Source organism: Trypanosoma cruzi, genomic scaffold, assembly GCF_000209065.1.
Source record: "Trypanosoma cruzi strain CL Brener 1047053516313 genomic scaffold, whole genome shotgun sequence".
NCBI classification, from domain to species: Eukaryota; Euglenozoa; class Kinetoplastea; order Trypanosomatida; family Trypanosomatidae; genus Trypanosoma; species Trypanosoma cruzi.
Genome location: NW_001849516.1, coordinates 176,001 through 196,381, shown reverse-complemented (window position 1 = coordinate 196,381; position 20,381 = coordinate 176,001). Strand labels below are relative to the sequence as shown.

General features: G+C 48.3%; 7 protein-coding genes across 7 annotated transcripts, besides 21 other annotated features; all 7 read right to left on the bottom strand.

The window, feature by feature from the left end:
• Positions 1 to 20,381: part of a sequence feature (heterozygous, Esmeraldo-like haplotype) that runs on past the window's edge.
• Positions 372 to 392: a sequence feature (AT_rich).
• Positions 676 to 701: a microsatellite.
• Positions 700 to 746: a microsatellite.
• Positions 875 to 919: a microsatellite.
• Positions 1,153 to 1,503, bottom strand: Tc00.1047053503697.70 (hypothetical protein, conserved; the record flags this gene model as incomplete). The annotated part of the gene is made up of 1 exon (XM_809767.1): positions 1,153 to 1,503. One exon carries the CDS (start codon positions 1,501 to 1,503, stop codon positions 1,153 to 1,155), a length of 351 nt encoding a protein of 116 aa, XP_814860.1.
• Positions 1,586 to 1,639: a microsatellite.
• Positions 1,790 to 1,834: a microsatellite.
• Tc00.1047053503697.90 (GTP-binding protein, putative) lies at positions 1,863 to 4,109 on the bottom strand (the record flags this gene model as incomplete). The annotated part of the gene is made up of 1 exon (XM_809768.1): positions 1,863 to 4,109. One exon carries the CDS (start codon positions 4,107 to 4,109, stop codon positions 1,863 to 1,865), a length of 2,247 nt encoding a protein of 748 aa, XP_814861.1.
• Tc00.1047053503697.100 (hypothetical protein, conserved) lies at positions 4,572 to 9,902 on the bottom strand (the record flags this gene model as incomplete). Its single annotated transcript, XM_809769.1, has 1 exon — positions 4,572 to 9,902. One exon carries the CDS (start codon positions 9,900 to 9,902, stop codon positions 4,572 to 4,574), a length of 5,331 nt encoding a protein of 1,776 aa, XP_814862.1.
• Positions 10,179 to 10,201: a sequence feature (AT_rich).
• Positions 10,239 to 11,315, bottom strand: Tc00.1047053503697.110 (hypothetical protein, conserved; the record flags this gene model as incomplete). The annotated part of the gene is made up of 1 exon (XM_809770.1): positions 10,239 to 11,315. The coding sequence occupies one exon, from the start codon at positions 11,313 to 11,315 to the stop codon at positions 10,239 to 10,241; it is 1,077 nt and encodes a 358-aa protein (XP_814863.1).
• Positions 11,724 to 11,758: a microsatellite.
• Positions 11,951 to 11,979: a microsatellite.
• Positions 12,200 to 12,229: a microsatellite.
• Positions 12,317 to 12,364: a microsatellite.
• On the bottom strand, positions 12,583 to 14,307 carry Tc00.1047053503697.120 (hypothetical protein, conserved; the record flags this gene model as incomplete). The annotated part of the gene is made up of 1 exon (XM_809771.1): positions 12,583 to 14,307. The coding sequence occupies one exon, from the start codon at positions 14,305 to 14,307 to the stop codon at positions 12,583 to 12,585; it is 1,725 nt and encodes a 574-aa protein (XP_814864.1).
• Positions 13,287 to 13,346: a microsatellite.
• On the bottom strand, positions 15,037 to 18,699 carry Tc00.1047053503697.130 (hypothetical protein, conserved; the record flags this gene model as incomplete). The annotated part of the gene is made up of 1 exon (XM_809772.1): positions 15,037 to 18,699. One exon carries the CDS (start codon positions 18,697 to 18,699, stop codon positions 15,037 to 15,039), a length of 3,663 nt encoding a protein of 1,220 aa, XP_814865.1.
• Positions 15,451 to 15,504: a microsatellite.
• Positions 17,558 to 17,577: a microsatellite.
• Positions 19,038 to 19,067: a sequence feature (AT_rich).
• Positions 19,129 to 19,170: a microsatellite.
• Positions 19,369 to 19,446: a sequence feature (A-rich).
• Positions 19,483 to 19,550: a microsatellite.
• Positions 19,594 to 19,615: a microsatellite.
• Tc00.1047053503697.140 (uncharacterized protein) lies at positions 19,957 to 20,381 on the bottom strand (the record flags this gene model as incomplete). The annotated part of the gene is made up of 1 exon (XM_809773.1): positions 19,957 to 20,381. A coding segment is annotated over one exon (425 nt), but the record flags the coding sequence as incomplete, so codon positions are not given.
• Positions 20,018 to 20,071: a sequence feature (CT-rich).

Sequence of the window (20,381 nt, the reverse complement as noted above, 5' to 3'; positions counted from 1 at the left end):
GCATGCAAAGAAAAAAGAAAAGGAGTGAAAGAGAATAAAAGTTGCAAAACGCCCATGACGCCCTCCAGGACACATGCAGAGACGCACATGCACGCCGACACGAACACTTTTGAACTTTTGCGATCAGATCCCCCCACCCCGCCTCTACCCCACTTTCCTTTCCACTCGTTGCCATAACGGCTCAATTCCCATCCACTACTAACCCTGGAAACAGCGCCAACTTTATTTCTATTTACCTCCACTACCAATCAGCCACACAGAAGAAATGCTCCACACTAATAACAGAGAGGATTTGCTTCTGCCCCGGCGTTCATAATCTAAGTTAAGTCAGCCCCAAGAAAGAAAAAGTCAAACATAAACAAAAAGAAAAGAAAATAAATAAATAAAAAAATGTTTAGCTTCTACCGACATCTCTGCATTCTTTCCCCCCCCCTCTCCATCCCCTTTTCTCGAGATGCAGAAGCATCAGTCTGCGTGATACCCGCATCGGACATTGCAGAGGGGGGAGGGGAGGGGGAGACGAAACGCAAAAAACAAATCAAGTAAAGAAAAGAAAAAGCCTCTGGTAATCCCACATATTTTAATATGAGCACATTACCAGCTTCTTCTACTTGCTAATTCCCTACCGTAAACAACAACAACAAAAACGTCGAGACTGTAATGCGGTTACTTGGAAACAAGAACAACAACAACAACGACAAAGAAGAAGAAGAAAAAAAAAAAAAAAAAACAAAAAAAAAAAAAAACATAGGCAATAATTAAGACTCAAAAATAAATAAATAAATTCATTTGTTGTCAAAATCACTTTCATGATTGTCCGTTGTTTTTTTTTCTCGTATCGCTACACAAAAGACACTTAAATAAATATATACATATAGATGGATATAGATATAGATAGATAGATATAGATTGATAGATATATTTTTACGTTTTCATTTTTGCTCCTTTCACTCGTTTTATTCCTCATCCTTTGTCCTTTTGTATGATAAATTCGTTTTTAAAGTAAGGGAACTTACGGAAAAAACAAAAAACAAAACAACTGCGGCAGACGACATTGTAGTCATTGCGTTGTCCAGCGTTCGCACGCCTCCGCGTCCCCTGATTCCTACACACACAAACACACACAGACACACAGAGCCATACAAAAGCATCCTAATCTTCTTTGCCAATTTCCTTCAGTTTTTCTTCCAGTGAAGCCATTTGAGCTTTAATGGCATCAATCTTCTCGTTGTGCTTCGCCACAGCGGCTCCAAGCTTCTCATCATGTTCATTGCGCATCTTGTTAATGATGGACTTCATCAGTTCACGTTGCCGTTGAAAGGCGTAGCGCTCTTCTGGAGTCCGGATTTTCTCGTCAAACTCCGCCTCAAGCCAGCGGTCATCATCGTCAAGATTCACCTTCCGCTTCTTCTCACCGCCCTCTTCGTCACTGACGGCACGGCGTGAGAAATAAAGAGACGTGGAGACAGGAATGAAACGTGCTGTGGCAAGGCGCTGCATCATGGAGGTGTAATAAAGACCGTTGTCTAATAATGTAATAAAATTGTTGCGATTCTAAAAAGCCTCTCCACTAAGCAAAAGAAAAAATAATAATAATAATACCGAGAGAAAAATAATAATAATAATAATAATAATAATACAAAAAGGAAAATCAAAATTGAAGAGCGACACCGCGAAAAATGTAACGCGTAAAAACGCCAATGCTCCATGACACCTCAGTAGAGCATTCCACGCTGAGATGTACACATGCCTTGGAAGGTGAGAATTGCAAACTTCCATCCCTGTGTCATATATATATATATATATGTATATGTATAGGTACATATGTATGTATCTACCGTCGCATCCTCCCCCACGGCAAATCACAGAGATATCGCACCCATTGCTGCAGCCAAAATAGATTGATCGAGCGTGACGGCGCCCACCGTACGCCGCGCCATGCGCTCTTTTCCTTTTTTCTGATCATTCCACTTTTTCTGCTTGCGTGAAATGTCACCTGCGTGAATTTTTGCCGTTACATCCTTTCGATATGCCTTCACCGTTTCACGGGCGACAATTTTTGACCCCACCATTGCCTGCAGTGGGATGTCAACGGCGGTACGTGTGAGGTTGGATTTGAGACTTGAGACAATACGCTTACCAATAGATGGGGCCTCAGACCTTGGACAAATGACGGAGAGTGCAGATATACGTGACTTCTGTACCAGCACATCTACCTTCACGAGATCTGCTTCCTCGTAAACCGGATCGCCATAGTCAAGCGAAGCATAGCCGTGTGAGAGACTCTTGACAACCGCAAAGAATCCACGAGCAAGATCTGCTAGAGGCATCTTGTACCGCACAAGAACCCGCGCGTCATCTAGTACACGCATATCCAATTGTTCCCCGCGAAATCGTCGCAGAGCCTCACTATCAATCGCTTGGAAGTGCTCCCGTCGTGTAATAATGGTGGCGGTAACGTACGGTTCTAAATAACATGCTGCACCTTCATGTATCCACTTCCATGTATGCACAGTCAAAGGTTTCAAGGGTTCCTCTTCATCACTCCCCGCCTCGCGGTACTTGTACTGCACCAGTGGTGGTGTCACGAGCACTCTTTGACCAAACTCGGCAAGAAGACGCTCCTGGAAAACCTGCATATGTAACATACCCAAAAATCCAAGCTGCAGCCCTGATCCCAGCGCGGGGCAGTCTAAAGGCTCCATTGTGACGGCGGGCTCATTCACTCGTAGTTTTTCTACTGCCTCCCGCAATTGAGTGATGTACTCTCCTTCGTCCGGATAAAAACCGGCAAAAACAACCGGCTGAACGCGTCTAAAACCGGGTACGGGAACAATATCCTCCCGTGCAAACTTCCGAGTTGGTAACGTGTAGAGCGTCTCACCCACAAAAAATTCCTCACCACGCACCCGTGAGAAGACGACGTAGCCGACCATCCCCGCCGTAAGCGCTGCCGTAGGCCGCAGCTCGGGATGAATGATACCCACCTCAAGCGCCTCGCACCGCCTTTGCGACTGGTAAAATGTTACCACCGTTTTGGCTGTCAGTGTCCCGTCTATGATACGCACGAGACATATCAAATTACTGTCATTGTCGTTTCCACTATTGACTTTTTCACCGCCTCGTGGTGCTGGACGGCGCAGACCCCCGCCACACTCAGAGGTCCATGAGTCAAATAACAACGCACGCAGAGGCACCATCTTTTCTTCCATTGCAGCCCGCTCCGCACTGCCGGGCAGAAGAGGCGGGAGTTGCTGCAAGTCGGAGAGTCCCAGTAGACCGGTTGGCGGAGGTACACGTTCAATAATGGCGTGAAGAAGTGCCTCTATTCCAACCTGCTCCTTGGCGCTCGTGAACAGTACCTCGCGGCGCAGTAGGCCCGTAGAGTCCTCCAGATCCTGCAGCGCACGGTCAACTGGAGCATCACTGAGCACGGCGTCCATTTTCGTAAGCACAGGCAAGATGGTTAAGCCTCGATCTAGTGCCATATGAAAGTGCGCCATCGTCTGTGCCTCAATACCCTGGGCAGCGTCAACAAGCAACAGTGCCGCATCTGAGGCACTTAAGCTTCGTGAGACCTCGTACTGAAAGTCTACATGCCCAGGGGTATCGATGAGATTGAGTAGGAACTCCTCCCCATCCCGCACAACAAAAATAGAGCACGTCTGCGCCTTGATGGTAATGCCCCGCTCACGCTCCACAAGGAGACGATCCGTATACGTCCCCACCTGCGATCCACTCAGCACGCCGGTGCGACGCAGAATGGCATCGCTCAGCGTAGTCTTGCCATGATCAACGTGCGCAACAACGGCAAAGTTTCGAATGTGCGATGGTGGGAAAGAGGCAAGAGTGCAAAATGCCCTATCATCATCATGTGGCGGTCGTGGTGCGCCCATCGTTGCCGTGGACGGTTCAATCTTGTACTTCAACAGGGACGGCGCTGAAAGTGACCCCGAAACATCATCGTCAGGCATTTTCGCAGCCGTTTCGGTGGAGTTGATGTTCGACGATGATGTGGCACACCAGCGCATGATGTGCCGGGAAGAGATGCTGGCGGTGCATAGACGCTGCCGTATTGGCTTCAAAAGCAAGCAACATCCCACTCGCATGAATCCCCGCCTTCCAACAGCTCGAGACCTTTACAACGTGTCTCTTCCGTACCCTAATGGCCCCCTCATAGAAAAGGTTCCAATAAGATGTGAAGAAAAGGTAGTCATCATGGAAATAAACGCCCGCCAGCAGCACACAGAAAAAAACAAAAAAAAAAAAAAGGAGGCAGAAGTAAAAAATTCGAGCCGTCACCTTCTTCCGTTCCCGACAACAGACAAGCAAAGAAAGTTTTTTTTTTACTTCTTCAATTTTCACCTTAATACAAATACAAATAATTCTTTTCTTTTTTGCTGAGGGCGTCTCTCTTGCGCTCTGTGAGAGCGCGCACATGCATCAAATGCACCTGCTATACATCCATTATGGCCTCCCTTTCCCTTGTCTTCTCTATTTTAATTTGCCGACAGAAATGCAAAGAAAAAGCGTCCCTCACCCTCAAAGTTACAGCTTCAAAATTTTTTTTTTTACATCTCCTTATCAGCGGGAGGCTTTCCCTCTAGGCCAGCAAATTGGCTTCTTCGAAAACTGTTCCGTATCATGGAATCTCGCTTCCGTCTCTTCTCCAAAAGCGTCAGCCGTGACGTCGAAAACTTCCCGCTACCCGTCACAGTGCCCATCGGTAGGCTCGACGACGCGGCTAAGGATTCGACATGTCTCTTTTCATGTTGCCCAACGCGGGACATGACGTGTTCAAGGATGCTCCCTGTTCTCCCGAGACTGCTGGGATTGTCACGAGTGCGTGCCTGCTGCACCAGGGTCGTCAAATTGACGCTCTCAGTCCCCTGCCGCAGCCGTGAGAGAAGAAACCGCTGCGTCGCCTCATCCCACTGCGCTATGTGCGTGTGAATGCACACCTTTGAAAGGTGTTTTAGTTCTGTCGCACGTGCCTCCACATCAAGCAATACCTTCACCAGCTGATCGGAATCTGGAATGATAGGATTCACAAGGAAATCTCTTCGCGGAGGAGTTTCGGCCTCTCCATCCCCCTGGTCATTGCCATCTTTCTGCAAAGGAAGGACCACAGCGTCATTATGCAAGTCCACTGATTCAGCTATGGCACCCCATACTTCGTCTTCGCACAACGACGGCAATGCGGCAGCATGCAAAAGTTTCACTCGTTCTACTGCACTCGTTTTTACATGAATAAGACGAACAAAACCAACTGCAGCAAGACATGCGTACACCTTTGCATGCATCCCAAGCACACTGTGCAGCGATGCAGCTAGCCGTCGCCGTGCTCGTTGCGTCATCGCATTGGGCGCCGTTCCACTGTGAACCTCCTCCAAATCAACATCCTCCAGCTCCTTGTGACGATTCTGAAGTTCTGTCTTGACAGAATTGCGATCATGGATTCCAATCAGACCTAAGCCCCACCGGTCGGAATGAAGGATTGGCAATACCACCGGTTCGTTGCAGTCACCATAACTTTTGTCAACTTCCTTCGCCAACAAATCCCTTCTCCCTGCCACGGGTCCCGCCCTGTCATTTGACACCCGTTTTTTCTTCTCTTCCGGCACATCCGTCACCACTCCTTTTTCTGAATCCCCCATGTTGAATGGGTCGTTGTCTTCAATGTTATCTCCCCAATTCACAAATCCCTGAGGCGGAGTGTCCTTAGTAATTTGCTCCAAGTTCTCCTCCTCCTCCTCCTCCCAGAGGCGCAACAACAGTTGTGTCGCGTTCGTGCAGCCGTTATCCTCCATGTCCTTTGGGCTCTGCATGTTGTACGTGGACCACTGCAAAAACGCTTCCTGCGCCTCGTTACTTTCATGCAGAAGATCAGCAAGAATTGTCAACGTTGGGGCAAGCAGTGAGATATCGTCCGCGGCGCTCGCATCATGACTTTTCATAGAATTTTCCTGCCACCAACCAACAAAGACGGCAATGAGAGAAAGCAGCACGTGTACTCCATCCTCATGCACAAATTGCCTCTGTGCCACCTCATTCCCAAGAATGAAGGCTCGAAAGCAGCCAAGCACGGCGAGAAGAAGCTCATTCCTTCCTCCATTCCCATTGGAGGAAAAAAAAGAATTGGAGCAGAATGCTGCCAATAAAATTCGCACCAATGAAAGAAGAAGTGGCACGCCACCTAAAGAAAGAAAGGCCTGCTGCGTCATAGAAATTTCAGACTTCTTTCCTACAACGACGTTATTCAATAGCGAAAGACATTGAGTAACGACGTCAGTTTCAAAGGCCGTGCAACAGTGTTTCCCATTCCCGTTACTCTCTGAGATAATTTTGGATTCTGCCATAGTAAATGATGGCTTCATCGTTGTCTCAACACGATGTTGTGAATGCTCAGACTTGCCTTTACGCCGCATCAGTGAATGACCGTTGCCAGCGCCACTTCTCGTTGATCCAATGCCCCCTAAATGGTGAGTGTTACTTGAGTGCATCAAACGCTTAGAGTTTTTATCGGCATTCGTCAACTCAAGCGCAGACGGCAACACCTCAACTGGTGATCCCCTCTGAAAAGCCCTCTCTATGACATGCAGAATAACCAACAGAAGCAAAGGAACGCTTTCGGTAAGCGACGATGTCGACGGCGAAGTCACCGTTGTTGCGGCGAGCATCTTAGACCTGTGTTCGGGGTGCCGACTTAAAACTGAAAGCACGCCTACTGCAAGACACATCATCTCCTCAGCGTCTCTCGTGGTAACCTCACGGATGTAATGCAATGCGCACTGGATGCCGCCGGCCGCAATAAATTGAGTATCCGCCTTCACCAGCGCAAGTTTTGCCACCACTTCTTCCTCCCGCATGCTGTTTGCTGCGCTAGCAGCTAATGCCAGCACCGACATGTTGCTTCTTTCTTTGTCATCGTGGGAGAAGGAGGAGGATGACAACACGGCGGATTCCATCAATCCAAGAAGAACAAACCAGGCTTCTTTTTGCAACGTCAACAACTCCTCACGTGTCCAGGTCACAACAGCTTCTTCGCTGCACACCAAATCAACGTAAAGGAGCAGCACATTGATGAAACCATGACGACAGACATCAAAGACCAAAGTGTCATCCGCGTTCCCCTGCTCACCAACACCATCATGGCCATTAGCGTTGTCATCGACGACAGCATCTCTTGTCGCACACGCATTTCCACAGCATAGATATTCCAAAATAAGGCGAGCCTTTTGCCATTCGTGAAAGGTCTCTAACATTCGCCATCCAAGTAGTTTAAATTGCACATTTTCCACGCGTGTTGTTGGCGAAATTGCAGTGTGGTAGCGCAAAAAGGTCTCCGCGGGCCGCTGCGTCATTTGGGCCGTTTTCCCTTTTACACCCAACTCCGGTCCACACACCATGTCAAAGATCGTAGTTGCAAAGGCATTGATGGCGTATATTGTTGATCGTGGCAATGGCGTGTACGCCGCAGCGCCGGCGGATTTCTGAAGTGTTTCCTTCTTCTTGATGAGTACCGCCGTGTCAGTCTTCAGAATCATAGTGAACAACAACACCATATCGTTGCGCAACTCCCGTTGACGAATTCGATATCCCGTGAGTAGGATCTGAATAAAACAGTACAGCATGGACTCACATGCCGACAAGGAAGAGAGGGGCCGACCCTTTTCATACCTTTTCGACGCTTCACTCTGAATGCCGTGTTGCAAAATGGCCGACACGGTCTCCTCCGGAACAACCTCCAGAAGGTTCCAGAGAAATTCCACACACAACGAAAGGCATTTGTCTCCCTCAGCACACCGAGCCATTGTCAGGCAAAGAAGGACGGCCAGGCTTGTGCACGTTGCATTAGAGCTTTTGTCGGGAGCAATCAGATAAAGTGCATGCTGTTTGTACGTCGAGAGATGGAAACAAACACGCAACAACAAGTAAATCTCCTCAGCGTCCACATCCGCCATGCGCGTTTTAGATACAAACACAAAAAAACCTTCAGGGTTCCTCTCTAACGAAGGGCTGATACCGTCGTCAAACGCCGTCGTCAGGGCCACCACCATATCATTCTTTTCGTCCTCCTCTTCCCTTTTTTCCATGCTTCCTGCCTGCACGAGAGCCGGGTGGTGGAAAAACAGACGAGAGGAGTCAAGCAAGGCATTTTCTGGCACATCGTCACGCAGGATGATCGTCCAACGCTCCAAAAGAGGCAAAAAAACATCCAATGCAACAGCACCATTATAAACACTCATCGGTACTGTACGCTGGACGCGTCCTTTTCCCGACGATTCGCGCGGTGGCTTCACGTAAGAATCAACCGAGCGGATTATTTGATCCATTGATGAACCACTTCCTGGTGCCTGTGAATTCTTCGGAATCGATGTATTCTCAAATGCCTGACCGTTGGTGATGCCCATTTGATATCGTTTTTCCTCCGATGTGGCATGCAGCAACCTCGCGGCATCAGTTGTTTCATATCGTTTTTTATCGCGTGATGCAAAATGTTGGTTGACACATGTCAGTTCCTCTGCATCAAGATGTGCCATAAGGGCATTGAGAGAGGAGAGTGCGGCGCGACGAATAGCAAGCGAGATCTCTTGAAAATTCATCTCCGACGCATTCATTTTCTGTTCACTCCCCTTGTTATGATCAACCTCGTCCACGCTCTTATTAGCCTCCTCTGTAACAGTCGGACAGACCGCCAAATTCGCATTTACAGGCTCTAGCTTAACGCGCAACATGGATGCCATCGCTGATGCCAAAGTATGAACGGCAGTGGCGCGCTGACGTTGATCCTCTGGCGTCAGGCAAACAAGTGGAAGGGCGCAATGATAGAGCAAAGCCTGTAACGCCGAGGGAATATCGCGGAGTATCGGTATATGCGGAGCCAATGAAACATGAGATAACTCATGGTCAGACCGTTCCGTTTGTTCTTGCTGCTGCTGTTTCTCAGGTAACAAACTCAAACAGGTCAGTGACTGCGTAGCACCCACCACAGCACAGCTTGTCGTGGACATCCTCGTTCCTATTCGCTTGCGCGAGCGTGGCACTTTATCGCACGGTCGCACTTTACTTTGTTGCGACTGTAGCCGTACCGTTGGACGACGACGAGCGTCTGTTCCTGCAGAAAAGACAACTTCATCCTCCGTGCTTCCCGGCAACGCTGTCATTGGTTTTGGCGACGCAGAGCGGTGCAACAGTGGCGGCAAGAAAGGCAAAAGATCGTCGGCCGCCATTTCACCGCCGCCGGTGTCATTCTTTCCTCTCGCTCGTGTAGCGCTTTTAGAAGCAATACAGGATCGCGGTTTCTTTCGTTCCTCAATTTCTTCCATCGGTAGAGTAAAGGAGCTGGCAGCAGCGCTTATGGTGGTGGCCGGTGGTACGGCATTTAGGCCTCGCCTGATAGTCTCTGTGGCAACGGGACCCCTACGCACCGGGGCAAGCGCCTGCACCGTGCTGGTGCCTGATTCCATCGGATACGGTAGATACCCTTTCTTGACCGCGTCAGACAAAAGGTAAAGGATATCAGGCACCCCAGCAAGAACCATCGATGGTGTGAAACCCATGGGCGCATCGCAGCGCAGCAGTTCATCTATTTCCACCACGTGACGGTAGAAGTGGTGAGCACTGCTGGCACTCCTTATTTGATGAACAATCTCCGAAACACGACGTCGCAGGTACAAGTGGGCGTCCAATGTCGGGCGGCTGCTCTGTACGCCACTGTTCAGCACCTCACTTCTGGCACAACTCACTGTTAATTCCGCGTTGTCAGAACGACATCTGGGTGACTGGAGCTGCTGTTTCGTCAAGGCTGTAACGAGCACTTCTGGCCCAATTTCACAAATCCGCAACGGCGCTGGCACCTCGGCGGTATGTCGCTTCTCTTCATCCCTCACCGCACGCATCTCTTTTTCTCCTTTGTATTCTTGTTCTTTTTGTCTCTTCTGTGGCCTGGCAATGTGTGCGCCTCTTCTCTCGTTTTGACTCTCCCCTTCTAATAAAATCAAGAAATACCGCAAGTATTCCCAAAAGGCGCGAAACAAAAAAGTGTGTTTGCAGAAGACGGCACCGCGGCCCAGTTGATACAGTGAGAAAGAAGAGGGAGACGAATAACCGCACGACAACCAACAGTGGGAGATACGAATAAACAAAGAATTCAGGATGCACTCTAAACGCTCCGCAATAAATATATATATAATAATAAGAAGGGCCTCACGGCAGTAAACAAACTCCACTCCAATTTACCGTATATCTTCCTCTGGATCAATATCGGCCTCCTGCTGTTCCTCTCCTTGCTGTTGTTCGTTGGGTAATGAAGGATTCGGCAATGAAGACGACGTCATGTTAGTCCTTTGCGGGGCACTGAATTGAATCTTCAGTTTCCTTGACATCCTTGAGATGTCGATGGTGATGAACTGCAATGTCTGATTCTTCATGGCGGCTCGCAGCTGTTCCTCATCGCGCTCCTCAAAGGAGGAAATAAGTGCGTTTGCAGTGGCCTCCTCGTTTGATGTGGAAAATCCCGGAACACCCCTCAGCTTATTCATCTCCTGTCGTGCCCAGACATCGTCCCCGCATGAAAGACACAAGACGGTGATTTCTAATCCGGCCTTTGCGGAATTGTGCGGCTGAGCAAGCCGCTCAAAAACCCCCTTCTTATGAGGATCTGCGCGGATGCCAAGTTGTTCCTCCAACACCTCCACCGCGCCCTTAACATCCCCGTTATGAAGATGCGTTAACATCCAATTGCGATAAAGCTCGGATAACTGCACCGCAACAACAGGCTTATCCTCAATGTGCTCCTCCAGCACACTTACACCCTCACGAAAGAGTCCAACAACCTGCTGCATTCTTTGCTTTACTTGTGAACTGCCCGCCTCCGTTGCGGGCAAGCCCGTCACAATTGTCTTTGTCGGATTAATAATTTCTGCAGCCTTCTTCAGGCAATCCGCCTGCCTGTCAAACATTTCGTTAAATGCGTAAAGTTTGGACGCATCACAATAAGACTCAACCGCATTATTCAAGAGGGACGTATCATCTGCCATGCCTTTCCGTGACTGCTCTGTCAGAAATACAGCAAGACTCTCCATAGCCCGTGCTGCAAAAAAATTGTTTTCTGCATTTTGGTGCGCCCCGGACGCCTTGCGCCAGGCGTCAGTCGCCCTGTTTGTGTCCTCCAGGTGGGTGTATATCCTCGCCGCTCTCTCATACTCGCTCGCCGCGGCGTCCCAGTCGGGTCGTTTAAAAAATTTCTTTTGTGAGTGCTTTTCGGCGCTCTTCATCAGGGCGACGGCCTCCTCCGCGCTGCCGGCGGCCATCCGAGACGTTCTTCCGGAATGTCCTCTACTCCGCTGCTGCGAAGCAACACGGGGATAAAAGAGGCAGAGAAGGAAAAGAAAAGAAAAACAGAGCTGCGTGCGCGTGGAAAAAAAAAAAAAAAATTAACGTCCTCAAAAGAGACATGCGCAGAGAAGACACACAAACGGAGAGAAGGAAAGAAGGACACACACACACACAAAAAAAAAAAAAAAAGGAAAAAACACCGACAAATACAAAACTTTTTCTTTTCCTTCGCAATTTTTCGGCAACCCCAAACTTGCAACAGATTTATAATCCGTTCCCTCTTATTTTGACTCCCTTCGAATAGAGTAAGAACAGCGTTGCATTTACTGGTCGAGCCTGGGGAGAACAGAAGAAACCCGTCAAGCGCATGGCATATCTGGCAGAAAACAAAACAAAACAAACAAACAAAAAAAAAACACTTGGCACCAGCCACAAGGTAATCAACGGACATCAACTTGTATTTGTACTTATGCAAATGGATGTATGTAAATAAGTATAAAAAGAGAGAGAGAAAAAAATAAATGAAAATGAGGTTTACTCACGTCATCAATCCCGTTCACATCTCTCACCGTTTCTACAATTTTCTGTTATTTTCCCCACATACACACACAAAAAAAAAAAAAAAAAAAAAGAAAAAAACATACATTTGAATCCCCTCACCTTTTTTCCCCTCCTTTTTTTTTCTTCTTCTTCCTCCACGCATGCCTTTCCAAGAAGCACTTGAGAAGAAATCGAGCAGACAGTTAGGCTCGTACCCGACAGGACACCGGTTCTAACAACAAGCGCCTTCTCCCTGGTCCCTTTCTCATGAACCGCATCTCCCTCTCTTTTTCCTTGCCACTCTGCTTCTCTACATACATATCTATCAATCTATCTATCTATATATTTAACAACCCCTTTTATTTTTAATCTTCAATTGACGTTCCACAAGGAACAACAAATAAATATTTCCAATCCTCCTGTATGCACTCAATTCATATATATATATGTATATTTATATATATGTATATTTATATACAATATAAAAGTACTCAAAAATGAAGAACTGGAAAACAAAAACCAATCAATAAATAAGCACAAAGAAATCACTATATATTTATTTATGGGTTCTGCACACAAACATTGCAAAAGGAAATCAGCCAAGTTGCATCATTCCGTTTCACTGACGTTCAATTTCGCTCAATTTCTCTCTTTCTAAATTTTTTATTTTCTATTCTTTTTTCAATAGATTTGCACCAGCCATTAGAAAAGCAGGTGGCCATTTTCCTTATCGTTGGCGTCCCTATCGTTGGGCGTCACGGGGGGCGGGGAGATAATCATTGTGGGACGGAAACGCACAGGTGGAAGAGCCTCTTCCGCAACAAAAACGGGCGAATGATCCTGCAGAAAGGAATTCTTCCCCACCGCCACTAGTTGCATCTTCCTTTTCGTCACCACAATACCGCCATAAGGGAGCATCTTTGCCTCATTTTTTTTTAGTTCTTTTTCCCCATCTTCTCGCCTCGGCTGCGAACGGTACAAAACCGTCACCAAACTTTTGCCGTCACTGTCATCGTCACTGCTGCCGCTATCGACACACTCCACGGCGTTTACTCCCTTATTCGGCGCAGAGGCCCCGGTATTCTCCTGTTTGGTCCTCGCATCCACCCATCCCCCACCACGGCCATTATCCTCCTCATCGCTCCAGGTGACTATTTTCATCGGCGGTTCCCTGTGTGCAGTCGCATCGGGGGTTCCTTTTCCGTTGGCTTCCGCGTCCCCATTCCACAAGTAATTATCCCCGGCGTCCTCACCATCAACGATCTGATCGTCAGTAAACACCAAATCGTACTCAACAACATTTCCGTGTGCATTCAACGTACATTCACCGCCAACCTGCCCAGTGGCTCTTGCGACAACTTGCTGTTGTTCCCTCTTCAGACTCTGTCGAACAATATTCGCCAGTGCATTGCCACCACTGCCACAACCATCACCACCACCAATGCTACTGCTGTCATCGCTACAACTCTTATTTGTAATGACAATATCGGGTTGCACTGCTTCTGGCTTTTTATTTTTTGCACTATCGTCGGACGGTGCATCTTTCTGCTCTTCATTCGCCTCAAGGACAGGATTAGTTATGCTCTTTGGGCCTTCACCGTCAGATTGTTGGTTGCTTGGGGTGTGTGAGGGTTCCGCATCTGTGGCCCAGAGAGTCTTTGGAGCAACAACAGTGGGCAGTACAATAGTACTTGACACCAGACCTTCGTGTCCGTCCCTTGCTTCCTTGTCCGCCGCACTTTCATCGTCCTCACCCTCGTCTTCACTATCACTGTCACTTCTCCGCAGTCGCATTGGTGGCGACGGGGGCGGCACGGTGACTACGACGCTTGAAGTAAATCCAGTCGCCGTCTTCTCCGAGTACTCCTCTTCCTGCGCCTCACTGGGACTGCTCCCAATACTACCGCTCTCAGAAACGTGCTTGTCATTTAAAGCCAGGGAAACTCTCTTGACGGAACTGATAAATTTTCCTGGTTGAATTGGATCGCAGTCGATCACTGGAGAAGAAGAATGCGGCAACTCCTCGACCGCATTATCCCTCACTTCTTCGGGATTACTGTATATGTCTGCTTCTTCCAACTCTTCACAATTAGCAACTTCTCTCTGGTTCTCAGTTCCCGTGTCAAGCGCTGTGGCAGGGCTGCGGGTTTCCTCGTTCTTTTCACCAGCCACTTTTGCCCTGTCTTCCCCTTCGTCGTTGTTCATTTTCAAATCTCGAAGGGGGGCTAGGGCAAATTTGTCATCACGTTCTTCTGGGTCTGCGCTGTTATAAAGAGAAGCATGCGGTGATTTTGACAACGGCTTTTCGACATCTTGGGCTTCCAATTTCAATGAGCTCTTCTGGTACTTCTCTAAACCACTCCTTTTCCGGCCTGTGGTCGCAACTTTATCCAGCGACGCCTTGCGTAATCCACAGCAGTTGCCCATCTTACCGCCTCTGGCTTTCCTCTTGTTTTCTTCGTCTCCTTATTTACTCTGCCTCTGTGCTCTTAGTGGAAAGTGGAGTACACAGACAGGAAAACAAAAGAGAGAGAGAAAAAAAAAAAGGAGGACTAAACGCTTCGCCCGCGTCTTTTTTGTCTATCCTCTCCTCCTACAAGTTATATGTATATATGCGTGCGTGCCGGCGACCTCTGTCCATAAAAAGACGTAAATCAAAAATAAATAAGAAAAAAAAAAAGACAGTTGAGAGTTATAAAAAAATTCTGCGGCTGCTTTCTGGGGTTGTGTGCACTCCGTGGTTTGCGTCCAGGGCGCGCGTGATGATCACAGCTGCCAAAGGAAAGCATGAGGGGGGATGCAAGAAGGGAAAATACAATAAATGAACAAATAAATACAGGGTTCATGCCGGTATCTCCCAACTAAGAAAAAGACGACGTGATTTTGTGTGAGTATTCGTGCACACAACGAGAGGCAGTCTTTCTTTCCAACCATCGCTTCTGACACGGCAGGCCATGGAATTAAGCCAGTTGGGTCGGTCTCTAAATGGGTAAAATAAGGTAAACAACGACAACAACAATACACTCAAAAAAAAAAAAAAAAAACCGACTTCCTCCACTGCAGCCAGCACGCAGGAAGGGAGCATTAATCGCCACACGTACAACTCATCCCAGGATGACAGCCCCGCCCACACACATTTTCTTTTTTGAGAGGCTCTTAGCGAATAGCCTTGGAAACACCGAAACGACGGGAACGAGAGACACTCGTTCCTCCCTCGCGACGCTCCACCACCTTGTGGTGATTCTCATTGCCATTCCCAGGGTTCAACACGCCCACAAAAAAAGGATTTGAATTTCTCCGTGGTGCAACATAATGGCTGCCAACTCCCTCCTCAACCACCGGCAATTCCCCGCCTCCTCTTAAAAAACTTCTGCTGCCAGTTTTCTCTCTCTTACTGGCCCGATTGCCGTCAACTCTGTTTTTTTCCCCCAAAGAAGAGCGCAAATTGGCGATTGGCGTTGCCGCCGAGGATGAGGAACCTCCCACCAGAATACTAAAACGTCTTCGCTCCACTGGATTCCGGGAAAGCGCATCTTTTTTCTTTACGTCAACGCCAATAATGTTTTTCCCACCACTACCACCAATATTACTACTACTACTACTACTACTACTACTACTACTACTCCATGTAACGCTTCCAGGCCCTCCATTTTTCCGCGTGCTCCCCGGTCTTTTTGTTAGATTGTGAATCGAGTGTATTGATGGAGTTTCACTATCCCCCTTAGACGGAAGGAGATGCAGCTGGCGACTGGCTAATTCGGGTATTTTTTGACTTGGATGTGTCTTTAAACCCTCTGGTGGCATTCTCGTTTCATGTGCAGTTGATGGCCTCGTCAGTTCCTGAGACTTGGCATTCCCACTTATATCCTCCGCAGATGCCAGTTCCTTTTTAAGAAATGGGGATAGGGTTATATTCCTGTTCGGATGCTCCGGTGCAACATCCGACTCGATAAGATGTCCACAATTTAATCCCGCATTCAAGGTTGGCACCGCAGCCGGTACATCCCCCTTTAGCATTGGCGGGGAATCCATGACACTTTTATCATAAGAGCATTCCAAATGGGTATACGGAAGGTTTGCATCCCGGTCACTCACGACATTCTCGGACAAATTTTCACTGTGGACTAGCAATCGTGGAGGTGTATGATGTATGGACTGATTAACACTGGATACCCGGTAGGCAGTGAGAGGCCGCCTACGCTCCATTTCCTTGATGACACCGGACGGCGTTGTCGTGCGTACTTCATGCGGCATGGGACTGATGCGACGTGAAGAAAAAAATGAAGTGGATGGCGATAGTAAGCCTTGGTCGCCACGACTACACCGCCTAACGTCCTGACCCAAAGCAGAAGGTATCAAAGATTCTGGGGGTGTAATTTGCCCAGTGGTGGCATCTACCGGCATCCCTGGAAGTGTTTTATGGTCCAATACCTTTGCAGCATCGTATTCTTTCCGCGATTCGCCGTGATTTGCCACGCAGGGTGAACCACGCTCATCGTAAGAAGGGAAAGAGACAGACGATACATTAAATTGAGTTGATGCGTTATAATCGATAGCATCCTCTGTGGCCTCGTGGGGACGGCGTGCAATCAGCGCGGAGGCGGTTGGCAAAGATGAAGGTGGTGGTGGTGGTGGGGAAGGAGATAATACGATGGGACGGTGACGAGTAAGATCTGTTGCCGCTGTTGTTTTTTTATGCACGCGTTGTGCTGCTTGTAAAGACTCTCGCGTCCTTGCCCCGTCAGCAGCTGCAATCAAGTCTTTATCGGCGTCAGCCCGCTCGTGTCGTGCAGCACCCGCACGAAACAATTGCACAAGCTCCTTATCCAGCTGATGACAGTAATTGCGCAGTCGAATCACCGCGGAGACATCCTCAATACCAGAAACGGTTGGAAAAGAAAAAGTGCGTTTGGGCGCAGCCGCATGAAAGTGAGATTCATCTGGAGGTCTGAAGACGCGGGAAGCGGCGGGAGTGGCAGCGGTAGAAGCGGCATCATTCACAGCCAAAATGTCCAGCTTTTGTTCCATGGGTCTGGAAACATCACTTCCTTTTTTTTCACCGCGGTGCTTCTCCTCCTCCTCCCTCTTTTGGCGCACTTCCTCCTGCGGCGATGGAGGTGATGTGCCTCTTTCTCTTACAGAATGGTGACCCTGGTGATTCCTCGCTTGCTCCTCGTGCGCCGAATAAGAAGAAGATGAAAGGGATGATAAGCGTCCGTCATTTTTTTTTCTCCATCTTTTGTCCGTCTTCGTCGTCGTCGTCGTCGCGATTGAATTCCCGGTGTAGAACAAAGAAATATCGCAAAGTTTTTTGCGGCTGTTCGATTTTCTTGCAGACAATCGAGGGCTTCCTACTGAACGTGAAAACCCCTTTTTTTCCGAGGCATCTCCACGGCAACAGAACGTCGATGCTGTTGGCGTATCACGAGGCAATTCCTTACCTCCACTAAAAACAGGGTCCCGATTCACCTTTCCATTCATCATGGACTTCGGTGGGGCAAATGTGGAACCTGAGACTACACCCACAACTACATTTGCATCGATACTGTACGGATGATCACCGAACGGCTCTTGCTCTTCCACGCCAAACGTTGCACCACTTAATGGTTTTCGCAATGTCTCTTCTTGCCGCGAGAGATAATCTTGCCAATGGCAGCGTTCCTCCTTTTCTAGTCTCGGAGGAGGAGGAGGAGGAGGCTGACGAAAAGACCAAAAAAGTTCATCGTAGTCACGCTCCAAGCGATCTGCTTTCTTCTTCAAGTAGTCTATAAAGGTCCGGTGCGCGGCCGTGTCTTCGTTGGGGAGCAATCCTCGGTCCGCAATCCAACGACAGAAGCGCTTCTCATCATCCCTGATACCGCACAACGATCGGTCTCCCCGCTCCAACGTGTTGAGGCTGGCGCCATGGCCATCGGAGGCCCTCGCCAACGGAGATGGATCGCTCTCCGTGCAAAGACCCTCTTCTCTTTCCGCATCAATTCCAATAAACTCCGGTGCCTGGTTACTACAAAGTCGGGAAGCTCGGCGTTGGTGAGCATTAACTTCTTCCTCAATATCGCCGTACAATCGTGAGGCCGCAAGACAACCACAAGAACTTTGCTGTTGCTGCTGCTCCTGCTCTTGATGATGATGTTGTTGCCAGGGTGAATTCCACGGTCCTTTCTCCTCTGGAGATGCTTTACTTCGGGCTGTGCAAGAGGATAAAGAGAGTCCCGTCTCATGTTGTTGCTGAATTCGACTAAGAAGCTCCGTCAAAAGTGTGATTGAGGGTGCAGAGGTGCTAACACCACGCTGCTGTGGTTTTTGCGATAATGTGTTTTTTCGCCTCTGTTCCTGCTTGCTGCTGTTGTTGATGCAACTCTTGCTGGCATCGACGCAAACCGGCATCGGAGACTGTGGCAGCGGAAAGAAGGCCGGTGTTTCAGGCGTACCGGATGCCTCTTTCGAGAGACCTTCCTTTGCTCCTTGCCGCTGCGGGAGAACAGGCGATATCCACAGTGGTGCCTCTTCATCCTGATTCTTTTCCTGTTTTGGTCTCCGCCCATCAGCACCGCGGGGTCCCACACAAAACTGAGTTTGCACTTCGCTGTCGCTAACTGCAGTGCACCAACTCTCCCCGGGCAATTTCATCCGCTCTGGTTGACGCACAATGTATGTGTATGGTCCCATCGAACAAAGCGCATTAGACAATTTAAGAGACGCTGAAGAGCATTGACTCGACGGTTGGTATTGCCTACAAGTTTTATCAACCCCTTTGCGGCGGTTGCCGCAACCATACTTCGGTCGCACTTTTATGGTTGCATCCCCTCTCGAAACCATAAATAATAATAGATCGATAGATGCAGAAAGATGATTGTGTTCTTATTTACGCCTCGGGCCTTCCCCACGTTCCCTCGCTGTGCTACCCAGCGCCACCCTCTGCGCGGCCTATCTTTTCTACATGTGGAGCAAAACACACAGTGAAGAAGCGGTGCAGCAACAGCAAAAAGAAGGTCATTAGGATAAAACTCAACGTCATCCGCGCTTTCCTCTGACCCTCATTGTGTCCTCATTCCCATCTCTCTAAGTCTCTCACACACACACTCTCTAGCTCCATCTCACACCTTTTTTTTTTTTTTCTTTGCCCACACACCTGAATCAATTTATGTCTATTAACCTTAATTTTCTTTATAATATATATATATATTCTGTTACTCTTCATCATTTGCCGCGCTTTTACAGATCAACCCCCTCAGCATTTTCTTCTTCTAATGATAATAATAATAATAATAATAATAATAATAATAATAAACGATTGAATCACCATTTAATGCATGGTAGAGGTTTGAGAGTGACAGGATAGAAAAACAAAGAAAGCAAGGATAAAAATCGGCGACCAATGAACACGGTAAAAGCGATACCATCACGTAAATATGGCAAACAAACAAAAAAAAAAATAACCAGAGACGTGCTGTATGTATGGGTGTGTGTAGAGAGAGAGTGAAGCGCAAAAAAAAAAAAAAAAAAAAAAAAAAAAAAGAATGAAAAGTAAAAAAAAAAAAAAAGATGCAAAAAGAGAAAGAAAAAGTGTGTGTACACATGCATGCATTTCTGTTTTTTTTTTGTTTGTGTCTGTCTGTCTGTGTCTGTGTGTGTGTGTGTGTATGTGTGCGTGTGTGTGTGTGTGTGTGGTAGAAATGCTTTGAATCTCTTTTGGTTGTAATACGCACCTCGTCTCTCTCTCTCTCTCTCTCTCACCCGTTTTCTCACTCTACTTAAGAAAAACCAAACTGCACGGACCTACGATGCAAATAAATATCCTTTGCGTTCCCTTCTATTCGGACAGCCCTTTCCAATATGAGCCGTGTGTGCATCTGGGCGTGTTTTTTTTCCGCTAAATATATATATATATCTTCTTGGTTCGTCACTCCTCTTTCCTACTTCCACTTCTCAATTTTTATCTCTTGCGCCTTCCTTCCATCTCCCGCTGCCGGCGTTGGCGGGCATCCTCCCTACGATCCTCGTACCGATCGGTATTTCCTAGCCCGCTGCTGCCAATCCCCCCACCCCTGCCACGTCGTCTCTCGCGCTCCTCCTTTAGAACATACCGTCCTCTATATGCGTCGTTCGAGACACTACTGACGTTGGCGGCGGCTGTTCTCTCCCTGCCGTGCCCTCGCTCACTCCTTCTCTCCCTCTCCCTCTCTCTGTCGGATAATTGCCGGTGGTAGCTCGAATCCTCGTGGCGGCGATGACGGCGTCGTCTCTCTTCATCCTCCTCTGGGTGGTGACTACCGCGCGGTCGTCGCTGATGCCGCCTTGCCTCTTTTTCATCGCCCCTTTCGCGTTTTCGGCGTCCGCTGGGGTCTTCATCACGCCTTTTCCTTGACGTTTCATCGCGTCGAGGACTGCGACGATGAGACTTATGGCGACGGTGAGTGCGGTGTCGGCTATTGTTGCTACCGCTCCGGCTGCGACGGCGACGGTGCGACGAGGTTTTCCTTTTCCTGCCATCACCCTCC